Raw genomic sequence first — 27797 nt, forward strand, 5'->3', positions numbered from 1 at the left:
CAACAAATGTATAATCATAAAGCATTCTATACACGCTCTGCGAATACAACAGTTTTAAAGTTTTTGCACGAAAGGCAAACAATATCTTGTAAATGGCAGTATAACAAGAAGTGTTTATTTTCTGAGTTGATGAACATTTGTTTCTTCAGGAACAAACGGTAAAGCAAGGATTACTCCATTCCCTATATAACAATCGTAGAAATCACTTTTAGTTAGACACAACCCAGGACTACTTTGCAGTGGTGTAAAGCTTACCAAGATTTCTTTTCCGAAAGCTCCTTTTATCAAGATACCACTATTTCCTCTCACAACTTTTCTACCACTTTCACCTCTCTTCATATTTGATTCGGTATCTTCATCAAGATCTTCTTCCTTTTTCTGATCAAGTCCAACTAATTTTGTATCCTGATTTCCGGCATTTTCAACTTTCGAGATGATATTTGTTGTGGATAGTCGTTGGATATTCCTATTCTGATGAATATGATCATCACCCTTTTGCAACCTCTTAATCCACTTTCTATTATTCATAAGTTCTAAGAAATCTCTCAATAATGAATCTCGTGACAGAGTTTTTGCTGAACCGAAAATGATCAATTTCTTTTTAGCCCTTGTGAAAGATACGTTGATTCTTCGCCAATCTTTCAATAGATCACCAATCTATTTTGGCAGAAAAGAATAAAGATCGATCGTCAAGTCAGCCTTCCTCATATCTGTAACTGCTCGACATTGAATCACTTACATTACCATCTTCATTTGATCGGACCAGAGATATCAAGATGCAATCTTTGTCTCTACCTTGACTCTTATCGGCAGTCAAGATTTCTACTCTAGGTAAAGGTTTTAATAATGATGAGAGTAATTTGATTTGTTGTCTATACGGTGTAATGATAGCTAAATCTTCTTGATGTAGGCCAGAAGTGGTCAGAGCGGTGGCCAACTAGCAAAGCATAAAGGCAAGGTTAGCTATATTTCTAAGGTATCCCACAAAGTTGTTTATGCCAGATTGAGAAGGTAAATGAATACTCACTTGTTGGACCAATCTCGCTTCTACCTCATTCTGAACTAAATCGCCGACTCTAGAATCAGGTGCTGGCAATCCATCGGTATCGACAAATATACATTTGGCACTGATGTGCAGGTAAATCAGTTCAGATATTCTGTAACACGGGTGCAATGGAACTTACCTTTCTTCCAGTAGCTCTTGGATCCAGCAATCTTTCTTCAAATTGTTGTGAGATTCTGTGCAATCAAGCATTTCTCGACAAGGTATCCGATTCTTCAAGACTAAGCCTCTTTTTGCGACTTCTTCATTACCGCACTTCAATTTACCTTCATATACAAGTTTATTTGAGAGTAGCATGATATCTTCATTCATTCTATATTGCATGCTTAAATCACTGACCGATTGCGGATGAGCCAAAGATAAGAGTTTGAAGAGCGAAATGTCGAGTCCGCCCCTTCTTGCTTCAGAATGACGAACCTGGAATGAAGAATCGTTAATTGAATATTCGAAAACAAATCGAAGGGGCAAAAGATACGGTCCAGACTCACAATTGGTGGTAATTGGAAATGATCTCCGACCAAGACAAACTTATCCGCCATTCTCAATGGTCCTAGACAGGTAGGCAAGGTGATTTGAGAGGCTTCATCGACTATACAGTAATCGAATTTTCGCTTGAAGAAAAGCGGACTGCAATTTGTCGCATATCAGCTTATTGGCATATGATTTCAGTGATACAGCAGATGGAAGATGCTGAGTTATAGAATTCTCACTAATCAATAGCTAAACAAGTAGCTGCTACCACTGGAGGGTTCATCAGTCTTTTCTCCAATTGCTCCATATTAGTTGATTCTTCCATAGCTTCTAATGTTAAATGCTGCACATCAGGATGAACCTAAATTAGAAGTACACTTATAAGCTAGGTTCATCGGGGGAAAGTCCAACGATAGCTTACTTTATCAATATTTCCTAATCTCAAAATACCAAATTCAATATTCAATAACTTCATTAAAATAGTATCTACTGCTGAATGAGTATAACTGGTCAACAGGACACTTTTACCTCTTTTAACTAATATTTTGATCAATTCTGATATAGTCGTAGTTTTACCTGTGCCCGGCATACCTAAAATTAGAGAATAATCTCTTGCTGTCAATACCTTGTTGATCGCTTTAGTTTGATCTTCATTCAATGTTTTAGGCAATTCTTTCCATTCTCTTGAAGCTAATCTCCATGAATTCTCATATTCAGGTTTATCTAGATCAACAATTAATCTTCTTCTTTCCTCATCACCATTTTTAGAATAAAATAATGAAGCCAAATTGTTTCTCATTCTCATCATTCCACTTGCCATTTCATCTTTATCAATTCTGAAAACGACTTTAGCTTCAACACCTTCTGATAAAGCATGTGACCTTCCAGTTCGTTTTAGTAAAGCCTCAACATCGATAACATAGGTCACACCGATAGTAACACTCTCGGCTGTCAAATCTAAAACGAACCCCCTGGAAAGACATAGTAGATCAGGTTCGATAGATAACGATACGGGATCACCTTTTGCGATGTGACCTGAAAGTAGAGAGATATTGGCGACTTGTGTTCCAGCATGTGGAGCCCGAACGAATGTATAAGCGTGTCGATGTATTTTGGCTAGAGATTTTCCTATATCGTTAGAATATGAGGAAATGATCATGTCGCCAAAGCATCTGAGTTTTTTAAACATATATTAGCTATTGCTGGGTCTACGAGCGTTAAGCTAGCTTACCTGCCAGTTTTTTCCCTTTCTTTGGCTGTCATAGTCCACAATTGACTTCTATGCCTACCAATATCCTGTTCTTCTACCGTTAAGAGGGTGTCCCATTTCTTGAAAAACTCGGTATCTTTTTCCGTCATATGACCCGTTTTCTCTTGATACAGTTCGGCGATAGGGTCTTCTGGGTCAGAATGTATATTGTCGTTTATCTGAAGCGATCGTTAGCTAACAAGCTCATCCATCAATAGGTCTTTACAGCTTACCTTTCGATAAAGCATACAACTGTCGACAGCATAGCAGGATCTACATTCTCGACTATGATCTATAGTAGAAGGTAAGAAAGCTTCTTCAACATCTTCGACTTTATTGACTAAATTATCGGTAGTTGGGGGCTTCTCTTTCGGAACACGACGTTTCTTTGATAACCAATCTGCTAATTCATTTCTAGCTATAATCAAAGCTCGAATTTCATTCTGTTTTGCTTCTACACGAAGAATGGTGTCTGACTGTGAATAGTATAGTAGCCCGGCAGGTACAGGTACACCTAATGGCAATCGTCAGCTTGAGGGCTTCATCAACGACGCTCGGTCACTTACCATATCTGTCCTCCATAAGTAAGGTATATAACATTGTTTGGGCTCTATGAGCCATAACACCGACTGAACGACCAGTCTTGATTTCTAACGGTGCAATGTGTTCTTCTGCTTCTTGTGTTTTCGTGGGATCATGTGTAATCTTAGCTTGTACGGAGGCATCAACTTTCCCTTTTAAGCCCCATTTCGGAGACCAAATATCCTCTTCTACTTCATGTAAACCGTTGATTGCCAGAAGAGCGGGATTCTCGCCTGGTGCAGTATGCAGTTCTCCCTGGGTCTAACGCCAATATCAGAGACTATGTTATAGCATCGAAGCAAAAGAACTTACCTTTGGTTCATTGCCTACCCATTTATCACCAAACACTTCAAATCCTCTACCAGCTCTCGCACCAAGTTCTTCCCTGACATCCATCGTTCCCATCCCAGCGCTCCATATATCCATTCTTGTTTGCTCCTTTTTCAGCTCGATATCAATCCTATCGAACGTACTAACTGCATCAAAAGATTGTTTCGCTAAAGCCCCTTGTAAAAGACTATGTAATAGATTGCCGTAAAGGATCGGCTTTGTAGGTGGACCGGGAGCTTTGATGAGCGTCTGTAGAATCGGTTTACGGGGACAAGGCATAGCGTTGGCAATTGATGTCATGGTCAACATAAGATCAGGGTGATGTATCAGGAAAGTAGCTGGATCTTTAAGGGTGACTACTGCCGGATTTCTGGAATCTCTGCTTGTGAGATTTGGAGAGATAATGTTTATGATATCATCTGCGGCAGCTATCAGTCTTTATGCCCTGGTTTACTAAGACATCCAACTCACTCTTTTTGATATTCAAATTTGACCATTGATCTTTAAGATGAATCACCCGCTTACTTTCGTCATCCGTAAACGTGACAACCAAAGTCTGAACGATACGTCAGCACAAGCACATTTACCTCTTGCTCAAAATATCTCACTTTTCCAAAAGATGTACCTTCACCTCCACCATTTACGATCTCACCCATGGGAGGTATCACTCCATCAGAAAAACATAATCCAGTTGATGTAAAGTTTACTATGCATCGTACCCAGGGAGTTTGGATGTATCCTGGCGGCGGAGGCGGTCGATCAGGATTAGGGATAGGATAGCGGATCTGTAAAATGATCAGCTTCTACTGTGGAATCTTTTTGAGCTAATAAGCAACATACCTTCGGTTTAGGTGGTTCCAGTAGATCATCATCGAGGGCAGAAAGATCGTTCAAGTCAAAATCAAACTGGTATAAATCCTCATCTTCCAGTTCCAATTTAGCCTGAATTTCTGGCTCAGGCTCTGGCTCTGCCTTCGCCTGTGGTATTGTCGAAGGTTCTCGGTGCTCATCCTTGATTCCTTGCTCCAATAGTATTTGCGGTCCTGTTGGCTCTGATTTCCTGATTCTGTCTTTCATGGGTGGTTTCAGTTGAGTTCTAACGATGGTAGGCGCAAAAGCATTTTTAGATTTGGTAGGTGAATGGTTCGAAGATCTTTTCTTCTTTGGTGAGTTATTGAGCCTTTTTTTAGGAGATAAAGGTTCAATTTTGACTTCGACATGTTTCCTCTGGGACTGCATACGAGATTGACTATTCACAGGTGAAGCTTGCGACGTCTTGTTAGATTTTGGTCTAACAGGTGATGAACCAAGATTATCAAACATAGAAGCATCTAATCCAGCCATCAAATCATCCATCAAAGCCTTTTCCTCATCTTGAGCGACCTCATTCGCAGGTGTCCGTTTCTTCTGGGATAGTGCTTGAGCTGATGATGATAAGCGTTGTCTTTTTGAAGATGAGTGGTTCTCGTCCTTGTTAGGCCGCAACTTTGGTCGGAAAGGCGTCGAAGTCATTTCGAAGGCTATATTGGCAAGAGTAGCATCAAGATAAGGAGAGCTGATCTATGTAGGCAGCAAGATATGAAAGCGTGGACAAGGTATCTTCTGACTATGGTAACAAGAATGGTAAACAAGAAAGTTGACAAAGAAGAAAAAGAAGAAAATGGTGAATTAACCTCAACGTGATCGTGATTGTGATTTTGTAATGTTCAACACTACAAACGCACTAAAACGCACTAATAAAACCAAACGCGTCTATGTGAGAAGCACGTGACTCGACAGTCTTTACGTAACTACATACCTCCACTGTTTTGAAGTTTGAAACCAGCCTGGCCCCGCATTGACCTTTGAGCATCACCAACTCACCTTGACCTTCGCAGCTATAAATGTAACCGTTAACCGTTCAAAAGACATAGCTTTCGAGTTGTATCTTCTGCTAGGCAAAGGTTGGCATTGAGCGTAACCATTCAGAATAAGAATATCAGATAATTTACCCCGCAGGATCGCCAATATGTCACGAGCGGAACAAGCTGCCCTCGTGGCATATCTGAACACTTTCAAGCTATCAAGGCCGGTTACGACTTTCAAGGATTTATCGGACGGTAAAGCTTTGATGGAAGTGAGTATTTCGGTGTTGCGGAAACGTACAAAATGCTCACTCTCTTTCTACACAGGTAATGGCTGCAATGTGAGCTTGTACCCTTGGCATTTTGAAGAGATACAGCTGACATCAGTATAGTGATTCAACCCATTTTAAGAATGTCACGAATAGAAACACCATCACTACTGCGTCAAGTTCAACGGAGAATTGGGTATTGCGTATGAATACCTTGTAAGCTGTCGATTCACGTCGCTTGGAACTGATACTAACAATGGGGTGTTCAGGAAACGTCTTTATCGATTATTGCTGTCTTTCCCACTTCCTCCGCCTCATGCTGCGAACTTATCGTTATCCAACTTACCTGAACCGCCTTTTTCGACAATAGCGAAAGCCCCTTCTACATCAGAAGGATCGAAAGGTCTAGCTCAAATATGTCGGATGTGTCTGGCTGTCGGTGTTTGGGCACCTGGTAATGAGAAGGTTATAGGGAAAATTCAAGGTTTAAGGGAAAATTATATGGCTGAATTGATGAAGAGCATAGAAGAAGTCAGTACCGATATAAAGATTTCATATTAGCTGTACAGATGAAAAGTCGCCCCGTGATCATCAACGCTAACTGTATCGAAACTCCTACTTTCAGATCATGGCCACTCTACCTCACGAAGAAGGAGCAGAAGAGGAATTATATTCACCTTTTGGCACTTCTCCTGTGAAACAACCTACGGAATTTTCGTGAGCTTTTCGTACTCAAGACGCTGATTGCCAAGGAAGCTTATAAAGCTGTAGGCCGCCGCTTACCGGTATACGGCAAGAGCGAGACAAACTTCTGCAAGATCATGATGAACTCAAGACGAAGTATGAAAAGCTGGTGGATCAGATGGAAGAACTATCGTCAAGTCTGGTTAGTTGCAGTCTCGATGCTATCCCAGGTGTAATTGACGACGGACATTTTTAGGACGAGGTGAAAACCGAGAAAGACGATGCTCTGGAGCGTTTAGCGGTCGCAAGAGCGGATTCAGCCGGTCCTGGGGCAGGGCTGAGGACTAGTCAGACGGCAGCGACCGCGGAATTGGACAGGCTGCGTACAGATCTGTGAGTTGGTTCGATCAAAGCTTGTGATGATCAGCAGCTGATTAATGCATCTCAGAGGGAAAGCCGAGGAAAGTTTGTCACATACTGAGGCGGATTTGGAAAAGCAAACGAATCTGGTGACAGAACTAACCAGAACCGCAAGTTACGCATTGAACGCTTATGCGGAACACGCTTCCACTGCTAACACCATTTTTAGGTTGAAGATCTGAAGGAACAAGCTGCTGAAGCTGTCAAATTACGGGACCAAGTTGATGAGTCAGTTCCCAAGTTGTTAGTGTAGTCAGTGGATGAACTGATTCATCTTGAATTCAGGTATCAACATGCTGTTGAACGGTTGAAGAAATCCGAAAACGTTATTGAGAAATACAAAAAGAAACTTGAGGATTCTGCTGGACTAAGACGGGAATTGAGAGTAAGCTAGCTCAGGCAAGTGGGGAGCAAATGAGCTGACCAAGTAAACAGAACCTTGAAGAAGAAAATAATCAACTTGTCAATATCAATTCTTCGTTAGAAGCTGACTTGAAGAAGGCTGGATCTTCCAAAGGTCTTGTAGACAACTACAAAAGTCAAGTTGAGGCATTGGAAAAGAAATCCAATGAACAGGCTACACAAGTAAGCTTTTTAGCGCTAGTACTTGACGTAGTCACAGAAGCTGATATATAGTAGATCACCGAGCTAAATCATCAACTTGAGGAAACTCGAGCTGAGTTAGACAGTGTTTCGCGCGAATACGAGAGAGATCAATCTCAACTAGAAGCTCAAGAGGAACGCTTAAAAGAAATTGAACTTGGCAGTTCGAGTTTGAAACGTCAAGGATCTAGAATATCTGTTATGGGCAACAAGACTACGTTGGATGATGAATTAGGGGTAGTGGACGAAGATGGTGAAGGAAAGGTCGATACAAAGACTGAGTGAGTAGAGAGGTTCCTCAATCCTACTGGAAGGATGCTGATGACATCTTTTAGTTTGCGACTAAAGATTCGCGCTTTGCAGAGGGAACTATCGGATCTTCGAACTGGTGCAGGTGTATCTACCGGCAACAATGCAGCTACTCTTGAAACACTCCTAGCCGATGCAAACAAAACAAGGGACAGATATCAATCTGATTATCTTGAAGAGCATCGATCTGTATTACGGTTACAGGCTACGCTTGAACGTATACGGACTGGACATGGTGGTGATAAGTAAGTCTAGCTTTCCTGTCCAATACAACATAAGTCTGATTCTCCAATAGCTCTCAGACTACTTCGGCTTTACGTGAACGGATGAACGAGATTCTCGACGAAAGAGATACCTTGCTTAAGGAGAAGAACGCGCTTGAAATTGGTAGAGAAGAACTGGAAAAAGAGCTAAAAAATGCGAAGACCGATTGTAAGTCTGCCTAAATGCATCCAAAAGTACTCTGACCTAATACCAAAATGTATCACAGTGGGCCTAATGGATCAGGATCAGAAGGCTATTCTAGCCAGTAAGCTAGGCTTATGTTTCCTATTTCTCCTATGGAATGTAGCTAACATCACTCTTAGCGTTGCGAGAAAGTGTGAAAGAAGACACAAATAAGCTGGAAATAGAGATCTTGGCACTAAAGGAACAAGTACATGCACTTAAGGAGAAAGACCATCAACATTTGGAGGATATCAAAAAGTCAGTTGAATATTGACGACTCCTTAAGAAAATGCTGATGTTCTTCATTCCGGTAGGTTATTGCTCGAAAAAGTTGATCTACAATCTGCTGGCATTGAGAATAAAGAGCGAGAGTTGGAGAAGGAGAAGGAATTTGGGTAAGTAGCGCAATGTCTCAAATATGGGAAATCCCGGTAACTCATTTGTCGTACAGGGATTTGAAATCATCACTTGCTGCGAGAGGTCTACCTCAGGAAATTCAGCAACAACTCTTCTCATTAATCTCCCAGAATTCCGATCTTTCTGCCCAAGTGAAGAATTTGGACGAAAAGTTGCAAAAGGCTAAAATGGTGAGCTATTCTACGCGAGAGTTTCAGTAAAAGCATACAGCTGACCATCCAAATTCAGTTCATCAAACAACAAGATAAGATGTTTAGAGAAGATCATGCAAATATTGTTAGTAGCACTTGCGTGCATATGGAATGATTCACTGACTTCGTATACACATATAGGAATCTGGTAATTTCGCTGAGGCGTCTAAGTCGTATCAACTCCAAATCACCACATTGAAAGAGGGTTTGCTGAAAGCCAGAGTAAGTAGACGGTTAGATGCAGATTTTGAAAAGGTTGGACTGGTTGACTTGGTGTTTCTCCTTCCTTATGTAGCAAAACACGGCAGCATTAGAGAATCGATACAAATTGGAACAGAAATTAATGCTTTCTGCATGGCACGATCTTGGACAAAGGACAATCAGAGATCACTTGAACTCGGCTGGATCGAGAAAAATTCAAAAACCTATCGCAAATAGTTGGTTAGGTAGACAACGGAGAATGGTAAGTCTACGATTTTTCCAATACTGACAATGGGGAAAAGTTGCAATGTCAAGCTGATATTCTGTAAATACGTCGTTAGCAAGATGAAGCTACCTTTGCTAGGTGATGAATCGGGATTATTTGCAACACGAGGTGTAAGCTGGAGAAGGATTAATGACTATGAATGACATTTACGGCAAGCGAAGTGATTGTATAGTATAGTACTTATTGCATTGCGACCCTACAGAAGTCTTAGTCTACCTGAGTCCCTTACTTCTTTCGGTAAACCATTCCACCACTCTTTAATACCTAAAACCTTCTTTCCAGCCATCTGAATTTCCAGTACTTCTAACCATGTCCCTTGAGCGCACAACACAAGCAGTCGACGTGATTTACCTTGCTTGATACAGTATGCTGTACCAGTCTCTGAGACAAGATCTGTTGGACACTCTGATGAAGGAAGTGGACGAATTGAGGTGAAATGAGCTGTTGTTGAGCATAATGGGGTCCACAATGCCATCTACAACAAATCATATCAGTTAAGTCATAGATATGTGACTGCTACAGCAATTGAATACTAATACTCACTTGATGATGAATACCTCTATGTAATCTATCTATTGCCTCTGCAGTTTGCTCAATCCACCTTATTTGAGCTGTTTCATGAGTAATTTTAGGTGCTAGGGTAATTTGCTTTTCGTCTTGTGATAGAAACTCAGCCTATATGATTGGTTAGCCATAACGTCAAAATGCCTACTTCCAATCGCCAACGACTTACATTCTCATCTTTCAATCTCCTCAGAACATCGACTAATAACTTTCCACCTGTTTCAGCTAAATGGGGCAGAAAAGCATTATATGTCGCATTATCCGGAACGTCCTGATTATCCATATTAGACTCTTTCTTTATTACGGACTTTTTTTCTTAAACGGGACTTACAATATCTTTTATAGATCCTACTATATCACCAGCATCTACACCTTCGCTATATTTGACCAACCTTTGCACACTGACTCCCGTTGTCTTATCTCCACTGGCAATTGTCCATTGAACTGGAGCTGCACCTCTCCATCTAGGTAATAAAGAAGGATGAACGTTTAATCTATGATTTTCCGGAAATAGTTTGAGTAGACGTAAAGGTATGATATGACCAAAAGAAGCTGTTAATAGTATATGAGATTTACCGAATTCGTCAAATGGTTTAGGTGGAGTCCACTTTTTTATACCTTCTGAAGGGACTGAGTGGGTTGATAAAAATTGAGATTCGGCAAATTGTCTTAGTGCAGCTGTGGGGAAGATAAAGTGTTATTGGCGATACTGCATTTAGTCCAAATATTGCAAGAAAGTATGAATGCTCACGAGTATACTTCTCCAGACTTTTATGATGTTTACCACCTCTACCAATTTCTCTTTCGGGTGGAACCACCACATCTATTGATTCCCATAGATCTGGCAGAAATATAAGTTTATTCAGCTTCTACTAATTTACCACATTGAGTATATTGGAGGTTTACCTTTAGCTTCATGTACAGCTTTCAGAGAGGCTACAGAGAATTCATCTGAACCACAAAATAGTATCTTGAATTTATCGAAATTTTTTAGTGTCCGAGTTGTACTTGAGAAGGAGGATCGTGCATTACCGCTGGATTTTTGTTTGAATGAATTTATTGTTCGTCTTACAGCATATCTGTTGACGTTGACGTTGACGTATATTGCATTGCCAAAGATCGAGGGAAGCCAAATCATTGACGTTGATAAGAATGACACTTGACCCCAGGCATATGTAAGATCGATGAAGGACGATATGAAACAAACAGATATAGCAGTCCAAATTATGATTATGTTATTTCAGGAACATAGTTTACGAAAACAATTCACAACACTTGAACAACTTGCTTCACTAAAAATAACTCAAGACCACCACCGATTCACTTCTTCTTTACACAAGTCATATTCCGATATCATCATTGTTAGCAGGTATTGTATTCCTCTCCCTTTCCGTATCTTGACTTCCTTAAGCTTGCTACGAATAGTACAGCTTGATACGATCATCGATATCACAGCAAACAAACAACACCTCGGTATTAACGACAAACGATGAACGATAATTGAATCCGCATATCATTTACGCCTACGCAGTTCACCCACAAAGTTTGCTTTGTCAACAAGTCCGCTGGACCGAAAAATCCTTTGTACCAGTATTTCTAACACAACGGCAAACTCAGAGATCACATAACAGCTTTACAGAGTGACTTGGGGATAGAGGAAGATCGGTTCGATCAGGTGTCACGCAGATGGGATAAACCCCTTAGAAAGAGATTTTGGGAAATAACTGCAACCAAAACCGATATTACATGTGCTATTGTTGCATTCAATACCCATCTGAATACAGTTAAGCAGCTATCACGGCCACTTCGACTCATCATCGACCATCCAGAACAAATCCGTCCAACCTTCAGTCTTGTATCCGGTTAGGCTTTTGCATTTTAGCTTGGACACTTGATTCGTCTCGTGCAAAAAATCTTCAAAATGCACAGTCACCGATCTCAGATATCCCTTTCTTCCCTTCTTCTCATACCGACAATTTCCACCTTCATCTTTCAATCTTTACCAGTTTCAGCATATATACCAGCTGTAGCAGTAAATGATACTTCAGGTTTAAACTTTACGGATTCTTCTACAATTGCTATATCATGGACCGATCCAGCGGGAACATATTCCGGTGCTGTGTAAGTGCTATTTTGTGGACATGTTATTTCAAACAGGATCATACATTTTTGATCATATACTGATATCAATCTTATGTTGTTTTTTCCAACAGATCATTCCAATTGCAAGCGGATATCCGAACAGGTGGAACGACATCAGGTGCTTTAGTACATTTTTCAGAATCAAATATGGGAGATAATATAACTACTTCAACACCTTGGATAGCTTATATAAGTTGTGATGTGAATCAAACTGACTGGAGTCAAGAATGGGGTGAGTCATCTCATTATTATCAATAATCTGTATTTGCTGTTGACAATCTCGATATTGGTGCTCAGATATCTTTACCCTAGCTAGAGATAGAGGAGCTGTCTCTGCTGTAAGTTGACACACATATACCGGTCAACTATTCGTGCTTACAAACTGGTTGATCTCTTTAGCTACTATATACTGCCACGTCTCAATCGTGTCTGCTAAATTCAGAATATATAACGGATTTTGAGAAACCCCTAGATGTGTTCGCGACGAAAACTGTTCAGGTGGCTAGGTAAGTAAATATAATTTAGTAATTGGTTTACGCACCGGCGCTGAGTGTCATTCCCTTCTAGACTTATAGATAATCAGTTTGTGCACACCAACACATCGTTCGAGAATTATAATGGGACGCTTTTGAACATATCGTGAGTCTATATTCCTTTATTGAACTGAAGTAGAAGTGTTATGCTCAAAGGTTGTATAGTGGAACGGATGTGAACAGTTCTCTTACCGGCAACGCACCCTCATACAAATCCTTCCTTATGGGCACTTTAACCGCTCGGAATTCGACTGGACAAGCTACAGCAACTGGTATACCGAATGCATCAACGACGTCAGATTCTTCCTCAGGAAGTGGATCTAACAAGAAAACATCTGCACCTATGATTGTGTTATATGCGATAACTGGTGTCGTGTCATTCATGTTTGTATTCATGTTAATAATGGGAGCTAGAAGAGCAATGTTACATCCTGAAAGATATGGTAGAAGAGAGGATGATGACGAGCATGGACCACAAAGTACTGCTAGAGGTTTGGCTCAAGCTGTCCTAGATACTTTCCCTGTAATCAAATACAATAGAGCGAACGACCGATTTGGTAATAGTGGTGGTATTGGAAATGGTACACCACCAAAAAGATTATCATCAGAAAATAATCTAGTTTCTAATTCAATATCTTTAAATGAAATTGATCACTCAGAGGGAGATGTGAACACAGGATTATATCGAGGAGCTCCAAGAAGGAATTCTTTAGTTGGTGGAGGAGGATACCAAAATGGTTATTATACACATAACGATGCGGAATCTTCGAAAAGTGGAAGAGGTGACGGTGGAGTTCAGGTTTCAGAAGTCGAAAGGAGGATGTCATCTATAGCAAGTGGAAGTGGTACACCAATACAATCTGATGAAGAAGCTACAATGGGACTGGGAAATGATGATCAACAATGTCCTATATGTTTAGTTGACTTCGAACCAGGAGATGATTTAAGGATATTACCGTGTGAAAGGGAACATGCTTACCACCAAACTTGTATTGATCCTTGGTGAGTAGGATTCGTTTTCTCCATAGTGGTATCTCTGGTTATAGGCTGAGTTGAAAGTTGTGCTAATGGTTCAAGTGTTGCAGGCTATTGGAAGTATCATCATCATGCCCTTTGTGTCGGAAAGGTGAGTAGGGCTTCTTCTCGTGACTGTATCTTAACTTGTACAACTGAACTAATATGGGGACTCATGAAACAGACTTCAATGCTCCATCAACCTCAATCGCTTCAAATACCCAAAACCAAGCAGACTCATCTACATCTTCTCCGCATTCCTCCACACATCCCACGGATCAGCAGCAGCAGCAGCACCAACCTCCGACGCAACATGGTTTCGCACGTTATCTTGCTTTTATGAGAAGGGAGAGAAGGGACGGAAGTAATAGAAGGAATAGAAACGACAGTGGAGTGGGAAGAGGAAGGAGCAGGGAGGCTGATCAGACTGGGCCTGGGGGCTATTAGCTGGAATCGATACCACAACTTTGGTACCACCTCGCAGATAAACTCGTCAAGGCAATCCGAATGATTCAGAACGAAATACGTCCGAGGTCCATTCGGTGTTCGGCACGTCGGATGCAAAATCGTCTTTTCAGGTAGCGATGGTATCAAAGCCGATCCTTCCGATGGCATCAAAGACAAACCTTTGGATCATGTCTCGCAGTTGGCTATGAGCCATCAATCCTTCAACGTTGTATATGAATATATATCATATAATCCTTCTTGCATTCCATTATCTTGCATATATACGAATTCATTCAGTGATAATTAACTTTATCTACTGTTGGAGTATGACACTTATGATCAATCTTTCTGGAAAACTATAATTTAGATGGGTTATGTATACTATTAAACGAAAATCACAATGTATCTCTTGTATCCAATTGATCACTTTGATTGATAGAGTGATAGAGTGATAGAGTACAAAGGCATACTTAATCATTCCGTTCATAACCGGTCAAAGCGATCAAATCTAACAGCTACAGTACACACAGAAGTAAGAACAAATCCGCGAAAGGGATCATCAGCTGATGCAAAGGAAAGGCGTTCTCTGACGGACGACCCAATGAATGGTAATGGTGGCCTGTGCGATGATTTCAGGATAAATTGTACTTGTAAGATCGCGTCAACTTTAGGTGTTTTCGTAACGAAAATAATGATCCTAATAATTCGGGAATTTTATAAAACCAGTTCGTATGCCGTGAGTCCGTTAATTGTTGTTTGTGTGTATAAATTGTACAATACCACTCAACATGTTTGTGTTACTGTAAACTCCGTGTACAAATACTCATATACAAGTACGATCACATCTCACTAGAAATAGATATTTTACATATTCATATCTCCAGTGTTTCGAGTTCAGTCCTCTTGCACAGCAAAGTGAAGCATTTGAATTTTCGAATCTTCTGTACCTTTTACATCAATCAATATTCGGTAATCTCAAGATTGATTGGAACCACTCAAAGGGTACCTGTATGAAAAGGATTCCTCCTTTATATACAATTGAGATTGTTATGAACACAACTAACCGCTGATAGTGAGGTAAGGAAGTGGATTTGATGAAGCATGAGACGTGATCAACCATATGGGTTGTAGCTTTTGAAAGAGGAGATCTGCATATATATATATATATACATACATATATATATTTTAGTACCCTCCTCGCGTCTTTCGCAATCATCAAATACGGATTCCTTGTTAACCTGTTGCACATTGTAATTCATCATTGTACTTAACTGATCGAATCTTCACCTAGATATCGACTTCTGCAAACTGCGTATTCAACATAACTTATTTCAGTTTCAGTACCTACAAACGCATCTCACACTCATTTAGAGCATCACAAGACTAGGCAGATCGCCTTTTTGTTTCCATCGATTATCATCTTCAAATTCATAACGAATAACTATTTTTCCTTCTTCATCATGCCTATATCGTGAGTGCCCTAAAAAGGCTTTGGCTTCCTTCTTTCGACTGAGTACTAAACTGATTTTGATTGGGAAAGACCTGCCGCGATGTCATTCTCGGCTCTAGTAGCTTCAACGGGTTTCTTGTTTATGATCTGGCATACATGGCATTATGATCGATGGAGGTGAGCAATAAAAGCTGATTCGAGTGCCCCCATATTGAGATGTCATATGAAAGCTGACTAATTGAACTCTCACTTGTTCAGACGTTTATTATACTCGAAACAAGATTGGTTTAGAGCTATAATGTGCCATATATTGTTACTATCAATATTATCTTTGACGATATACACTTGGATATGCGTTCATGTACTGTATTCAGAGGTAAGTTCTTTCGATCCCCACCTCCTTGCACAAACCTGATTTTCTTACTCTTGATCCATAGTATTATGTATTCATACCTCAACTCAAAACAACGATGGTAGCACCATGGCAATTATGGTCAAAATCACATCAAAGTGCTTGGAGAACAGCATTATATTTCATGACAGCTGGATGGGGTTTCTTACAAGCTATTCATTTGGAAGAGGTTAGTTCACTGAAATCACTCCAAGTTGACATTGTAGTATGTTTGCTGATTTGCCAATTACTTACAGTTTTTATACTGGGGCTATTTGATCAAATCAATCAAAACTCCTGGTGGACCTAAATCGAATTGGATTCAATCTAATTTTTTCAAATTATGGATATTCCTATCAATATCTTCTTTCGCTCTTCTAATTGGTTCAGTTCATATTGAAACTAACAATTTGGATATGATGAGAGCTTATCTCTTCGTTGTCGGTTCAAGTATGAGTACAATGTGAGTAACCCTTACCTTCCCCAAGCTTTACTAATTACTAATGAACGACCTTCCATAGATTGGCAATAGCTTCTATCATTCTATGTGTCATTTTCCCATCATTCTTGAGAACAGTCAAACGACAAGGAGCAAGCTATGAAGTTTTGGAGAGATTACATTTCTTCAGCGAGATGAACGATATTCGAACTTTCTGTAGATGTGCTTATAGTGTTGCTATAGTGAGTTATTCTTCATGCTTCGCGCCAGTTTCCGTAGGTGGCTAATACGTCTCTTACACTCTTCTAGTTGATCTTATCGATTGACGGTTTGACCGATGCCAGAACAATCAATAAATCCGGGTTTTGGCATGATGTATTGTATTTAGTTGGTCAATTAGCTCTGTTTTCAGCTACCTGTCTTTCCATCGTCGTAAGTACCTTAAGTGCAATAAGTATATACCATCCTCAGTAATCACTAACGCCAATAATGATTAGGTTCTTTTACCAAGAAATATGACTTCGGAATCATTACCTCCCCACGGTAAAAACCAAATCTTTTTACCTATGGCCCCTTATAAGAAACGACAAGCACAACTACCTTCTTCTTCCAATCCATTATCTCATCAGCATATCCAAAACAAAGAGATGGATGGATATTCAGTTAAACAATTTTATGAATTAGGTGAAAGATTGAATGTTGGTCCTGATGTTATAACTTCTGGATATCCAATTGCTAAACAATCAAATGATCTAAAAGATGGTGAAAAATATGAAATGTCAATAAATCCAAAACAATCGAATAATTCAAATAATTCAGGTAATTCGAATAACGAAAATGACAATAATGAAAGTAATAAAGCACCATTTTCAGAAATAATAGATAAAACCAAAAAAGCAAGATTAAGTGAATTTCCAAATTTACCAAGTGTAGTTTCAAAATTTAAATCTCCTTTTGAAACTACTCAACCTAAACAAAAAGGTCCAACTCAAGTTTTCGTTACCAGTACTACAGTTATAGAGGAAAGTCAGGATTGAAGAAATTCCAATAAAAATCGTTATACTTGATTCCGTTTCCTTATCTATATATAATCCTCATTTCCATATCTACAAATTGTTATCTTGTTTGCTATTCCGATAGCAATGGATGTTTCCATGTATGCGAATATATGGATCGCAAGTCAGTGAATATCTGTTTTTGATCTTGTCAGAATGATAAATGTAATCACACAATGATGTCCAGACTGAAAATATCCTATTTAAGAAATACATAACGTGTGTATCTTACCATGATACCTGAATTGCGAGCGAGTCTTGAGATATGATCTATCCTGATGTCAAGCCAAAGTCCTTCCATATTCTAATACCACAAAGCTAATCCTGTTTTAAGAGATTTACATCTCAACCACCTAATACAGTGAACCTAAGTGATAACCATAATGTGTAATCCAGATCTGTCAATGTTCTCATCCTGTGCCAATATACAGAGTGACCTGCTCATCTACGTTTTCTTGAAATATTGACTATTTACACTTGATCCAGCAATTATACCGAATACGGTTTCACCCGCTGATAAATAAGTATCAGTTATTGATTTGATAGATGAATCTGGAATTTGATCTGTTGCAGGTCTATAAATCCCATGAAAACGATTGCAGTTTTTTTTCCCCAAATCAGCTATAAAATATTGCATATAGGGTTTTTTTGCTTTACTCACGCATATCCTGTTGTTTTCTTTACTCCAGCTAATACAGTCGATATTGCCAATGCATCAAATGCGTAGTGCACTAATCTACCTAAAACCATCTTGTCGTGTGATTATTGCAATTGTATTATTCGCTTGATCGTAATTGACAGTTTGAAGGATGAGTTGGTGACAGTTCAGGAGAAAGTTGGTATGATATGGCCTTGGATATCCTCGTGCAGGATGGGGAATTGATATTTGGACTTGGACACAGATGATAACTAGCTAATATACGGAACTCTCAAGCTGAATGACAGATAACCTTAGAGGAAGAGAAGAAGACATGGATATATATATATAGACCTACCAGAACCGAAACGGAAGAAGCGGAGGTTGCCGACAGCCGCAAACGCGTAACAGGGTTGGCATTGCATGCAGTAATTTGTCTTGCCGAAGCGCTTGATCCATTGCTTTTAAGAGGAAAGACCTGTATTCACGATAGATAGCAAGTCATATTGGTACATAGATATGGGTATAGGTATAATGCTAGGTATCATTGATGTACTGAATGGTACAAAATAAGAATGATTTGAACTAATGGTTAATTGATTTATTCAAACTTTGCGTCTCTCTTCTAACCACCTTCTTACAGCTTTCCTACTCTGAGCTAGAACCCAAGCTCTCCTCCATCTATTCTCTTTGACTTTCTGCTCTTCATCATTTCCTTCTAGCTTGAATGACGTAATGGCTCCTTTAGGTTTCTCTATACCCCAGTCATTGTATACGTGCATTACATAACCGCAACACGACCATATATCGTCGTATGTCGTATCAAATAGTATATACCAATCTTCTGGCAAGGGTATACGAAGTAGTCGAGTTGTTAATAGTATCGAAGCGCACGCTAAAGTATGTGGAGGATGAATAGCATATATGGGCGTAAGAAGCCTGAATGACATAAGATGTCAGAGCGAGAATCAGCGCTTATCGCTCTCGATTATAACAATATATGCGATACAAGTAAGACGATTGTTAAAGGATATCAAGTACTTACATGTCATTCAGTATTGACCAACACATCTGAGCAGCTTCATCCTCAAATACTAGGTCTAGTATTTTCAAATAATTGATCATATGACTATATGGTAAATCAACCTAAATTACTTGATGTCAGTCATCGAAATTCTCAAACCTACAGGATAGAATATCGCTAACTTACCTGCATGTTAAATCCCAGTCTTTTCAGAATCTGCATTTCATTTGCAGTGATAACATCTTTCCATTCCCAAAAAATCTCATCGTGAAATCCTGGTACTTCAAAATTGAAATTATCCCAAATTGGATCTTGTTGCTTTTCCTTTCCTTTTATACTTTGTGACTGCAGTTGTTGTAGCCTTTGTCCATCACCTAATTGCCAGCCAGTACTGCTACCACTAGCACTAGACAACATTGGATTGACTTTGAAGGACTTATATGAAGGTTGATTCAAGAGATGCTGTATTCGAGCGAAAAGGAATAGGTAGGTATTGATCAGATCCCTTAATCTGATGGGAGTTTCGCATAACTTTGTAGATAAGAATAAAGCTGATATCGATATGTCCTATTATATGATGTAAGATAAGGTTGTACTCTGAAAGAACTAGAATAATGCTAAACATACATTGATACCGAATGAATACATTGATGAAACATAGAAAAATCGATGAAAGATCACTTGAGCAGTTGCCATCGTGTTTTGAGGTCTACATGCAGCAGTCAGCTATTAATGAATGTCATTTGTGTAAGCTGCATTGTCACGTTGACTTACAGATTCAACATCACACCTGCTTCTTGGATCAGCATACAACCAGCAACGCGAAGGTCAGCCTCCACTTCGGTAGGAACACCATCTTCAGATGAGGGTGTTTTGATGATTTGTTCCAAGGTGGCCAGAGGATGAGGTGCGTGAGCCATTTCAACTTCTATAATCCCTTGTACTGCTTCTGCAGGGATCGCCTTCCTAGGTTGAGAGTGTCTGACTAGTAGCTGAGTTGATAAATATGCATTGTCTATATATTCTAAGCGGTCAAGCATCAAGAGTAAGTGATAATATGTTAATCTGGGATAAAATAGTGAAAACTCTCCGTAATCAATTCAACTGATAACACGTAACCATGTGTTGATCACGTGCCGTCGCTTGATTCGGCCTACAACCCAGTTTCAGATATTATATTTTGATGTAACAACCTAAAAAATGAAATGTTGGATTAACCTTAAGGCGTTTTTCTTTGTTGTTCCTATCTCTTTGGGTTTTGTTATATCAGTCTAAAAAAGAGATACCTTTTTTGGTCATCAACTCATCGTTTACAATAAATTCATCTAGACGATCTATCGCTACTTCATCTAATCACCGATTAATCAATAAAAAGGAATCAATCATACATAATGTCTGACGATTGGGGTAAGCTCAAAAAGCTCAAACACCGCTTCCTCTTTAGCTGACAGGTCGTAATTTTCTGTAGATATCGATGACGAACCCGTCAACTCTGGCTCATCCACACCAGCTCCAGCTGCACTCCCACCAAAAGCTCCTGCTAGAGGTAAATGGCAAGGTGAAGATGAGGAAGATGAACAGGTAAGCGCTATTACTACGTCCATCAGAAGAAGCAAGACCGCCTTTCAGGAGTGGACAATTCGCAATCCTCTTAGTAATAGGGGACGGACGAAGATATGAGGTTTTGAGAAGCTTGTTTATTGGTCTTGGCACTAACACCAGTTTTTATAGGACGACTGGGATGTATCCGAAGATGAAAAACCCAAGGCTTCTGCTGCTCCTGTAGCTCCTGCCAAGAAGAAGATGTCATTAAAGCAGAAATTAGCCGAGAAAGAAAGATTAGCTGCTGAAGCTGTAAGTGCCCAATGTGTTCGGTTGATGTTACAGGAAATCATCATACATTGGATATGATGCTGATATAACCATGTTTACTGGAAATAACAGAAAGAAAGAGGTGATACCGGTGGAGATGACTTGATGGAAACAATGACAGAACAAGATAGACGAAGGCAAGCCAGAGAAAGAGAACAAGAAGCAGATTTAGCTGTTGCTGCTGATTTATTGGGTGCATCCAGTCTTGATGAATGTGAGTGATCTCGCTCATCTGGAAACGTTTATGTCTATTTATACGGACGTTCAATTTTCGAGTTGTGGATGGAAGCTGACAGATTCTGTAGCTCCCGCTAAAACCCTCACATCAATCCTTTCATCCAAACCAACTACAAAGAACGACTTTACCGAACTTTCAACAGACATCTTCACAGCTATCATCAAACGTTATGAATCATCTCCTCTTTATGCTACTCTTGTTGAGGAATTATCCAAAAACATGTGTGAAGCATTAACCGCTGTTCAAACTAGAAAAGTATCATCCTCATTGAGTGTGTTAGGTAATACCAAACAACAAGAAGAAAGAGATAAAGCTAGTGGTAAAAAGAAGGTGAGTTGTTTTTATTGATGTTGACCTCTGCATCATTGTTCTTTGATAAGCTGACATTATATCTTCACAGGCTTCTTCTAAACCCAAGCTTGGTGGTGCTAAAGTCGTTAGCAAGGTTGATACGGAAGCATACGATGATGTCCTTGATGACGATGACTTCATGTAAGACCTATATTTAAGCACATCAAACATTTCATAGATGCTCAAAAACATGAATAGATAGGCGTATATAGATTTTTTGCATGATGCCTGATATTGATGATATGACTAATAACGAAATGATACGGAGCGAAGCGAGCCTTCAGTACAGTTGATCCCGTAGTTCGCTATTGCACCTTTCAGAAACCGTGTCGCATATTTCCAACTGATTGAATGATGACGAATGCCATAGCAATGGGGGTGACATTCAGTGTTGTCATGATAATGATCTATTGTACAACTGTTATCGGTCTCCGAGGATTGATGGTTATGATTCATGCTTCATGCTTCATCAACTCTATAGATGTGTGTGTGCTGTAGTTTAATTAAGTTAATTAGGTTAAGTTACCATCAAATGTGGCTCTAACTTGAGTGCGTACGTTTCATGATACATCAAAAGTGGCAACTCTATTGTCTTTGTATTCTGATAAGTTAAGCAATTGGACATGTGTTCATGACGGCACTGATTAACATTTCTTACTGCTTTCGTTATGCGTTCGGAAACTACGAGAAAATGATCGCCATGACTTTGACCTAACCAGGAGGACTTTTGTATTTCGATCAAATCATGAGTTGTTCAGGGTATTCTCATAATCGTAAAAGTAGATTCTGATGAGTGGCGGTTTTGGTGGCTGGTCATGTTTTCATGATATGATGAGCTCATCATCGACATTTTAGTGTATTTTTTAGTTATCAGCATATGCTTTAAATCTACCTAACAAAGCCGGTATTCAACTAGCGCTCCGAATGCATATTGCGACTTGGCACGATCTCCCCCTGCGCATTGACTGTAATTTACGCAGGAAAGGGGAAGTGATGTGGCAATGACAAAAAGGATATTTGCAGACTGCGGACTAAGAAAAACAAAAACGATGCGATATACATAGCAGTTAGCTGGAATTGAAATTGATTTGGATTCACCCCTGAATCGAATACGTCATACGTCATAAACACAAAAAAAGAGGTACGCAGAGGAACTTCTATGGTGGGGTCGAAGGACGATCTATCAATTATGGGATCATCCAAAGAGTAAATTGCCTAGAACAAATCGCATTTATTTACAATCTGAAAAGGGGAATAAACACACACAAAGGTTTTCTGTAAGAACAGTTAAGGGTCTAAAAGTCGAATTATGACGCTTTCTTTTGTGAGTTGATAAAACTTTGATGCCTCTATGGTGAACTTTTTGTTTACCAATGATGTCATCCGTCACAATACGTTAATTATGCAAACAAGGAAGAACGAAAAGTGTTTCTGTCGCCATCCCAAGGTCCGAGTGAAAAAAGATAACATATATATTGTATTGATACTAAGAAAAATAATATTGTTTCTCCCTTCCACATCATATACTTATCGCTCAACATCATTCATATAATATTTTAGAGCATTCCAATCTCATTTTTTTGTCCATTTCTCATTATTATAACTTATAACTGTAGCCGTGAGTATCAGTTCTAATACCGCATACAAAAGTGGCTGCATCATACTGTAGAATCGATCGAAGAAAACTTTAGCTGATTTGATCCTTTCTATCTGCGCCACCAGTTAGAATTAATTATCCATCATGAGTGTAGCCCCAACAAGATCAGAAATTTCCGCCCACCCATCTAAGATGGGTGTAACAACCGCTGCTTCAGGTGCTGAACTTGAAGCTGATATCCAAAGAAAATTGAAACTGTGGGGTGTTGTTGAAGCTTTCCGAGACGGGTGAGTAGCATATTTCTCAAGTATTACCACTATATACAACATCGCTAATTACTTTTTATATCTCTTATAGTCGATTACCAGATAACCATCAAATAGATAAAGCTCTTGGTTACTCAGTCACCCATTCTCCAGTCGAAACACAGAAACTTTCACCTGAAGGTCGTGAATTAATTGAAGATTTCAGAGATATCATTGAAACTGCTAGAGCTATTGTAGCTGAGAAGAACGCCGATGAGCTTTTCCAAAATGCTGTATGGGCTTCTTACTCTGGTGATGCTTCAAGAGCCAAACAATCTGGTGTTGTACCTGTATCTAAAGGTGATGTTCAAGCCGATGCCAACCAAGGTACGTCTATAGTCATGCGCCACATCGTCTTTACAAGTGGCAGTCAACTAATGATTTCTCTTCTTTGACGTAGCCGCCGCCCACCTCCGAGTCCTCATCACTCTTTTCCTCACCAACTCCGAAGCTAGAAAACTTTTAAGTGATTTTGGAATCATTGGTAGAGATATCTTCGCTACCGGTGCTGCCAAAGTTGCCGACAAAGCTAGACCAAATCAAGAACAACTTGATTCAGTTGACCAAGAAGCCCCATCTAAAGAATGGATTGGTGCCGATGGTAAAAGACTTGGTCCAAATGATACCCCAGAACTCCAAGTTAAAGGTCCAGATGGTTCTCAAGTAAGATACAACCCTAAAGATGACCCAAGATCTGCCAAGTGAGTTTAAGTTTTATACAACACCATTTTAGTGTATATGCTGACATATTTTACAGGGTTGTTGATACCGACGGTAACGCTAGACCAGCCGGTCAAGTTTATGACCAAGCTCAACAAGCCAAGAATGAAGCTCAAAACAGAAAAGAAGAAGCTAAAGCCGATGCTAAAGGTTCAGCTAGAGAACATGCTCATGATTTAAACAATGCTAGAAATCCAAATGCTTCTCTCAGAGAACAAAAAGATCAAGTCTTAGGTAGAGCCAACGAAAAGACACCAAACGATGTTGATGTTCAAGGTGGTAATGTCAACCGAAATACTGATGCTGATCGAGCTGAAGCTGAAGGTCAAGCTAGAGGTAAATTAAACCAACTTAAAGAAAGAATTCCTGATGAACACAGAGCTAGAGCCGCTGATGCTCTTCAAGATACCAAACAATTCTTCAAAGAACAATTACCTGAAGAAAGAAGAGAACAATTCATTTACAGATTAAAGAAAGTTGTTGTTGAATGTCAAGAACACAAAGATTACCAAGAGGCTATTTCATGGTTACTTGATACTTTAGAAAACTACCAAGGTCATGCTAAACATGTTGCCAACAAAGGTGTTGGATCAGCTCAAGCTGTTGCTGATGATCCATCAATCGGAGATTCCACATTGAAATTCAGAACTTTATTAGAAAGATTCGCTAATGGCAGATCAATGAATGGTATCACAGATGCTTTAGATCAAATCTATTCTGATGCTCAAAACGATTCTCACTTAAGAGGTTACTTCTCAAGATTAAACGATTACGTACACAGAGTTTTACTTGAACCTGGATACATTCTTGAAGATGAATCTGATAGAGAAGCTACTCAACTTAGAGAAGATGGTAAATCATTCTTCACTGATAAATACAAGGGTCACCAAGAAAGATTATTCGATGAACTCCAAGTTTGGTTTACCGCTTTCAACGATGATCCATTGAACAGAAGATTCGGTGAAGATATTAAGAGATTCACTAAAGATCTTCTATTCAACTCTGAAGGTAACCTTACTTTCAAACCTAAGTTATGGAACGATGTTAGAAGTGTTTTACTTCCTACATTCATCAGACAAATTGGTGAGTAGTCAAACTATCTGTATCACTTCGGTGGGATTCACTGTCACCGTGCTTTCTCTCAAGTCTCCAATATTTGCCCTTTATCAATCGCTCATACTCTTGAATACCATGACTGACAATCCTTTTTATGCATAGGTTACGTTCCAATTCCAAGAGCTGAATACTCTGATGACTCTATTGATTTAGTTATCGAGAACCTTGTTCTCTCAGGTGGGTTAACTATCGCGCGTCTAGTAGAAAAGCCAATTGTGGCACTTTCTTACGACATCCCTTCATCACATCTTCTTCGCTTCTTCAGTTGCTAACATCGTCTCTTCTTTCTTCAATAGGTCCTAACCTTTTCCCAAACATCGTATTCTTGGAAGCCCAAAACTCTTTCAGATTCTCTCCATACCCACAAATCAACAACCAAATTCCAGACTTACACCACCACCGATTCAGACTTTCACTCAGTCAAATCCAAGCTGATATCAGAGATGTCAACTTTGCTTTCCGAAGAAAATCAGGATGGCCTAAGATTTCTGATCACGGTATCGCAGATGTTGTTATCGCTGGTAAAGGTATTGGAATCGATGTTGAATTAGAATCTGTTGAAAACAGAAGAGATTCAGTTTTCAAAGTCAACCACGTCAATGTTGAAATTGATACTCTCAAATTCTCTATCCGGTAAGCTCTCCTCCTCTCCTCCTTCCTTCAGGATGTTGCTAATATAATCTGTGTATGTATTTAGTGAGAGCAAACATGATCTTGTAAGCCCTCTCCGACTCATTTTGATGTTATTGTGCATATTCTGATGTGATTTATTCGTGTTTTAGCTTTACAAATTCATTAAAGGTATCGCTACCGGTCTTATCAAGAAAGCTATTACATCAGCCGTTCAAGTTGCTATGAGAACAGCTTTAGGTCACCTTGATGATCAATTAGTTGAAGTTAGAAACCGAATGGACGAAGCTAAACGATCTGACGAGACTACAAGATCACAAACACTTAAAGACCTTTACGCCAGAAAGAAAGCTAATGCTCAAGAAACAGCTCAAAAAGCAGATGCTAAGACTGGTACATTCAAGATTGTCACTGATAGGGATAGTCAACTTAACCCAGATCTCTCTCACAACCACGAGAAATCTGCTGCTAAGAGAATGTTCCACACTTCAGATTTAGCTGCTAGTGGTAAAGAATGGAGATCAAACGCTTTCGATTTATTCGATAATTCTCATCCAGCTGTAACAGGTCAATCTCACCCAGCAGCTAAACAAGGTGCAGGTGCTCAAAATACCTCTGCAGTAAATGCCGCCAGAAGACAATAAATAGATTAAATATACATATACCTGAATAAATGAAAGTTTAATGTTTCTTGAATTGAAGGGTTTTCGTTTTTTTTGTATTTTGTTATTTTAATTTTACCTCTTCAATAATTTGTCTCTTTGAATAAATGTATATAAATGAATCCGAATCAACAGACCTACGCGCTACAAGGCTTGTGCCCAATGCAGATCGCATGAGTCTAGCACACAAATATGCAGCTTCTCAATTTTTCAATAGGTGGTTTGAAAAACGCATTATGGTTTCACTATAACAGAATTACATACGGTGAACTCGTATCCTGAAACTTTTAGCTTTATTGATTTGTCGCTTTCATTTTCGTGACAGGCAACTCGGGATCGTCCTCTTTATGCAGCTTCCTCTTTTCTTGTTCAGTTGATTCTCCGCAATGCAGACTGCCAGCTACTGTTCTATCAGACCTTTGTATTTGCTGGGAAAGATGACCAGGTTATTGGCTGCCCTATTCTATATAGCTTTTAATCGTATTTTGACTTGGTCAAATCTTTTTTAGGATATCCTTTTGAGATTTTTGTTCATCATATAGTTCAGCATTTAACCTTACATTCTCCATATGTTCTCTGTCATGATCTTTCAAACAAATTCCTGTGTATACTCTCAAGCTCGTCATATTTGATTACAAATCATTATTCTTGGGTGTATATTCCATTAATTTCCTCCTTACAGTCACAGAAGCGTTATTCCTGTGATGTGTTCAACGGGTTTGGACATCCTGGATTTATCTATGTTCACTATCTTGATGACTTCTTTTATAATTTACTTCCATGTCTTTATACTCCTAATTGATGAATCATAATAATCTGATATTTCTTTGTGAGCAATTCCCAAATGATCTGCTCGAATGTTTCCACGTTAAATTTGCAGTATGGTCCCAAAGAGTGTCCATGTATTGGCGAGTAGTCTCCCTGTAAGTATCGGTGGTTTGATTGGGTAAGAGAGGTAGTCAATTCAAGTCAAGAAGTGTTTGTTTGTGTATATGAAAAGAGAACAGAAGGACAAGGAAGGAAGAGGGAAAGGCAGAGAAGAAGAAGTAAAGCATAAATTATCTTAATCTAGCTCGACACATATTTATCCTTGGCTTATCTACTGCTTACATGATACGTATATTGTTGCACATTTAGGCTAAGGTCGCATTCCAAAAAACGGATCCGAGCACACATTAACTTGGTTTACCACCTCGCGATGATGAAAGGAAGAATCGAGATATAACACCGAAACAATCCTCAGG

At 39.4% G+C, this 27797-nt stretch overlaps 9 protein-coding genes across 9 annotated transcripts; 5 read left to right on the forward strand and 4 right to left on the reverse strand.

The window, feature by feature from the left end:
* Positions 1-114: 114 nt before the first annotated feature.
* On the reverse strand, positions 115-5207 carry L201_005679 (uncharacterized protein; the record flags this gene model as incomplete). The annotated part of the gene is made up of 14 exons (XM_066221408.1): positions 115-657; positions 740-937; positions 1028-1127; positions 1185-1480; positions 1552-1690; positions 1774-1895; positions 1956-2706; positions 2766-2962; positions 3017-3297; positions 3350-3626; positions 3678-4114; positions 4167-4251; positions 4304-4480; positions 4536-5207. The coding sequence occupies 14 exons, from the start codon at positions 5205-5207 to the stop codon at positions 115-117; spliced, it is 4275 nt and encodes a 1424-aa protein (XP_066077505.1).
* A 496-nt stretch (positions 5208-5703) lies between these two features.
* On the forward strand, positions 5704-9448 carry L201_005680 (uncharacterized protein; the record flags this gene model as incomplete). Its single annotated transcript, XM_066221409.1, has 22 exons — positions 5704-5811; positions 5867-5880; positions 5932-6024; positions 6078-6339; positions 6434-6525; positions 6580-6694; positions 6749-6885; positions 6941-7022; positions 7082-7140; positions 7198-7297; positions 7348-7497; positions 7552-7796; positions 7851-8069; positions 8120-8256; positions 8315-8353; positions 8412-8529; positions 8586-8666; positions 8723-8858; positions 8917-8964; positions 9021-9101; positions 9175-9342; positions 9422-9448. The coding sequence occupies 22 exons, from the start codon at positions 5704-5706 to the stop codon at positions 9446-9448; spliced, it is 2511 nt and encodes an 836-aa protein (XP_066077506.1).
* A 114-nt stretch (positions 9449-9562) lies between these two features.
* L201_005681 (methionyl-tRNA formyltransferase) lies at positions 9563-11068 on the reverse strand (the record flags this gene model as incomplete). The annotated part of the gene is made up of 6 exons (XM_066221410.1): positions 9563-9841; positions 9910-10041; positions 10100-10201; positions 10262-10608; positions 10682-10771; positions 10837-11068. The coding sequence occupies 6 exons, from the start codon at positions 11066-11068 to the stop codon at positions 9563-9565; spliced, it is 1182 nt and encodes a 393-aa protein (XP_066077507.1).
* Positions 11069-11851: 783 nt separating this feature from the next.
* Positions 11852-14066, forward strand: L201_005682 (uncharacterized protein; the record flags this gene model as incomplete). The annotated part of the gene is made up of 8 exons (XM_066221411.1): positions 11852-12051; positions 12144-12304; positions 12370-12410; positions 12472-12578; positions 12640-12711; positions 12771-13607; positions 13691-13731; positions 13804-14066. 8 exons carry the CDS (start codon positions 11852-11854, stop codon positions 14064-14066), a joined length of 1722 nt encoding a protein of 573 aa, XP_066077508.1.
* A 1550-nt stretch (positions 14067-15616) lies between these two features.
* L201_005683 (uncharacterized protein) lies at positions 15617-17383 on the forward strand (the record flags this gene model as incomplete). Its single annotated transcript, XM_066221412.1, has 7 exons — positions 15617-15693; positions 15775-15892; positions 15954-16097; positions 16165-16370; positions 16429-16588; positions 16656-16778; positions 16844-17383. 7 exons carry the CDS (start codon positions 15617-15619, stop codon positions 17381-17383), a joined length of 1368 nt encoding a protein of 455 aa, XP_066077509.1.
* Positions 17384-17846: 463 nt separating this feature from the next.
* On the reverse strand, positions 17847-18151 carry L201_005684 (uncharacterized protein; the record flags this gene model as incomplete). Its single annotated transcript, XM_066221413.1, has 2 exons — positions 17847-17976; positions 18063-18151. 2 exons carry the CDS (start codon positions 18149-18151, stop codon positions 17847-17849), a joined length of 219 nt encoding a protein of 72 aa, XP_066077510.1.
* Positions 18152-18643: 492 nt separating this feature from the next.
* On the reverse strand, positions 18644-19982 carry L201_005685 (uncharacterized protein; the record flags this gene model as incomplete). Its single annotated transcript, XM_066221414.1, has 5 exons — positions 18644-18977; positions 19084-19184; positions 19249-19629; positions 19690-19771; positions 19837-19982. The coding sequence occupies 5 exons, from the start codon at positions 19980-19982 to the stop codon at positions 18644-18646; spliced, it is 1044 nt and encodes a 347-aa protein (XP_066077511.1).
* A 471-nt stretch (positions 19983-20453) lies between these two features.
* On the forward strand, positions 20454-21668 carry L201_005686 (uncharacterized protein; the record flags this gene model as incomplete). The annotated part of the gene is made up of 6 exons (XM_066221415.1): positions 20454-20469; positions 20531-20643; positions 20794-20916; positions 21007-21148; positions 21240-21502; positions 21573-21668. 6 exons carry the CDS (start codon positions 20454-20456, stop codon positions 21666-21668), a joined length of 753 nt encoding a protein of 250 aa, XP_066077512.1.
* Positions 21669-23264: 1596 nt separating this feature from the next.
* L201_005687 (uncharacterized protein) lies at positions 23265-26535 on the forward strand (the record flags this gene model as incomplete). Its single annotated transcript, XM_066221416.1, has 8 exons — positions 23265-23407; positions 23478-23752; positions 23826-24126; positions 24183-25228; positions 25364-25438; positions 25558-25894; positions 25959-25977; positions 26044-26535. 8 exons carry the CDS (start codon positions 23265-23267, stop codon positions 26533-26535), a joined length of 2688 nt encoding a protein of 895 aa, XP_066077513.1.
* Between the last annotated feature and the right edge of the window lie 1262 nt (positions 26536-27797).

Source organism: Kwoniella dendrophila, chromosome 7, assembly GCF_036810415.1.
Source record: "Kwoniella dendrophila CBS 6074 chromosome 7, complete sequence".
Classification (NCBI taxonomy): domain Eukaryota; kingdom Fungi; phylum Basidiomycota; class Tremellomycetes; order Tremellales; family Cryptococcaceae; genus Kwoniella; species Kwoniella dendrophila.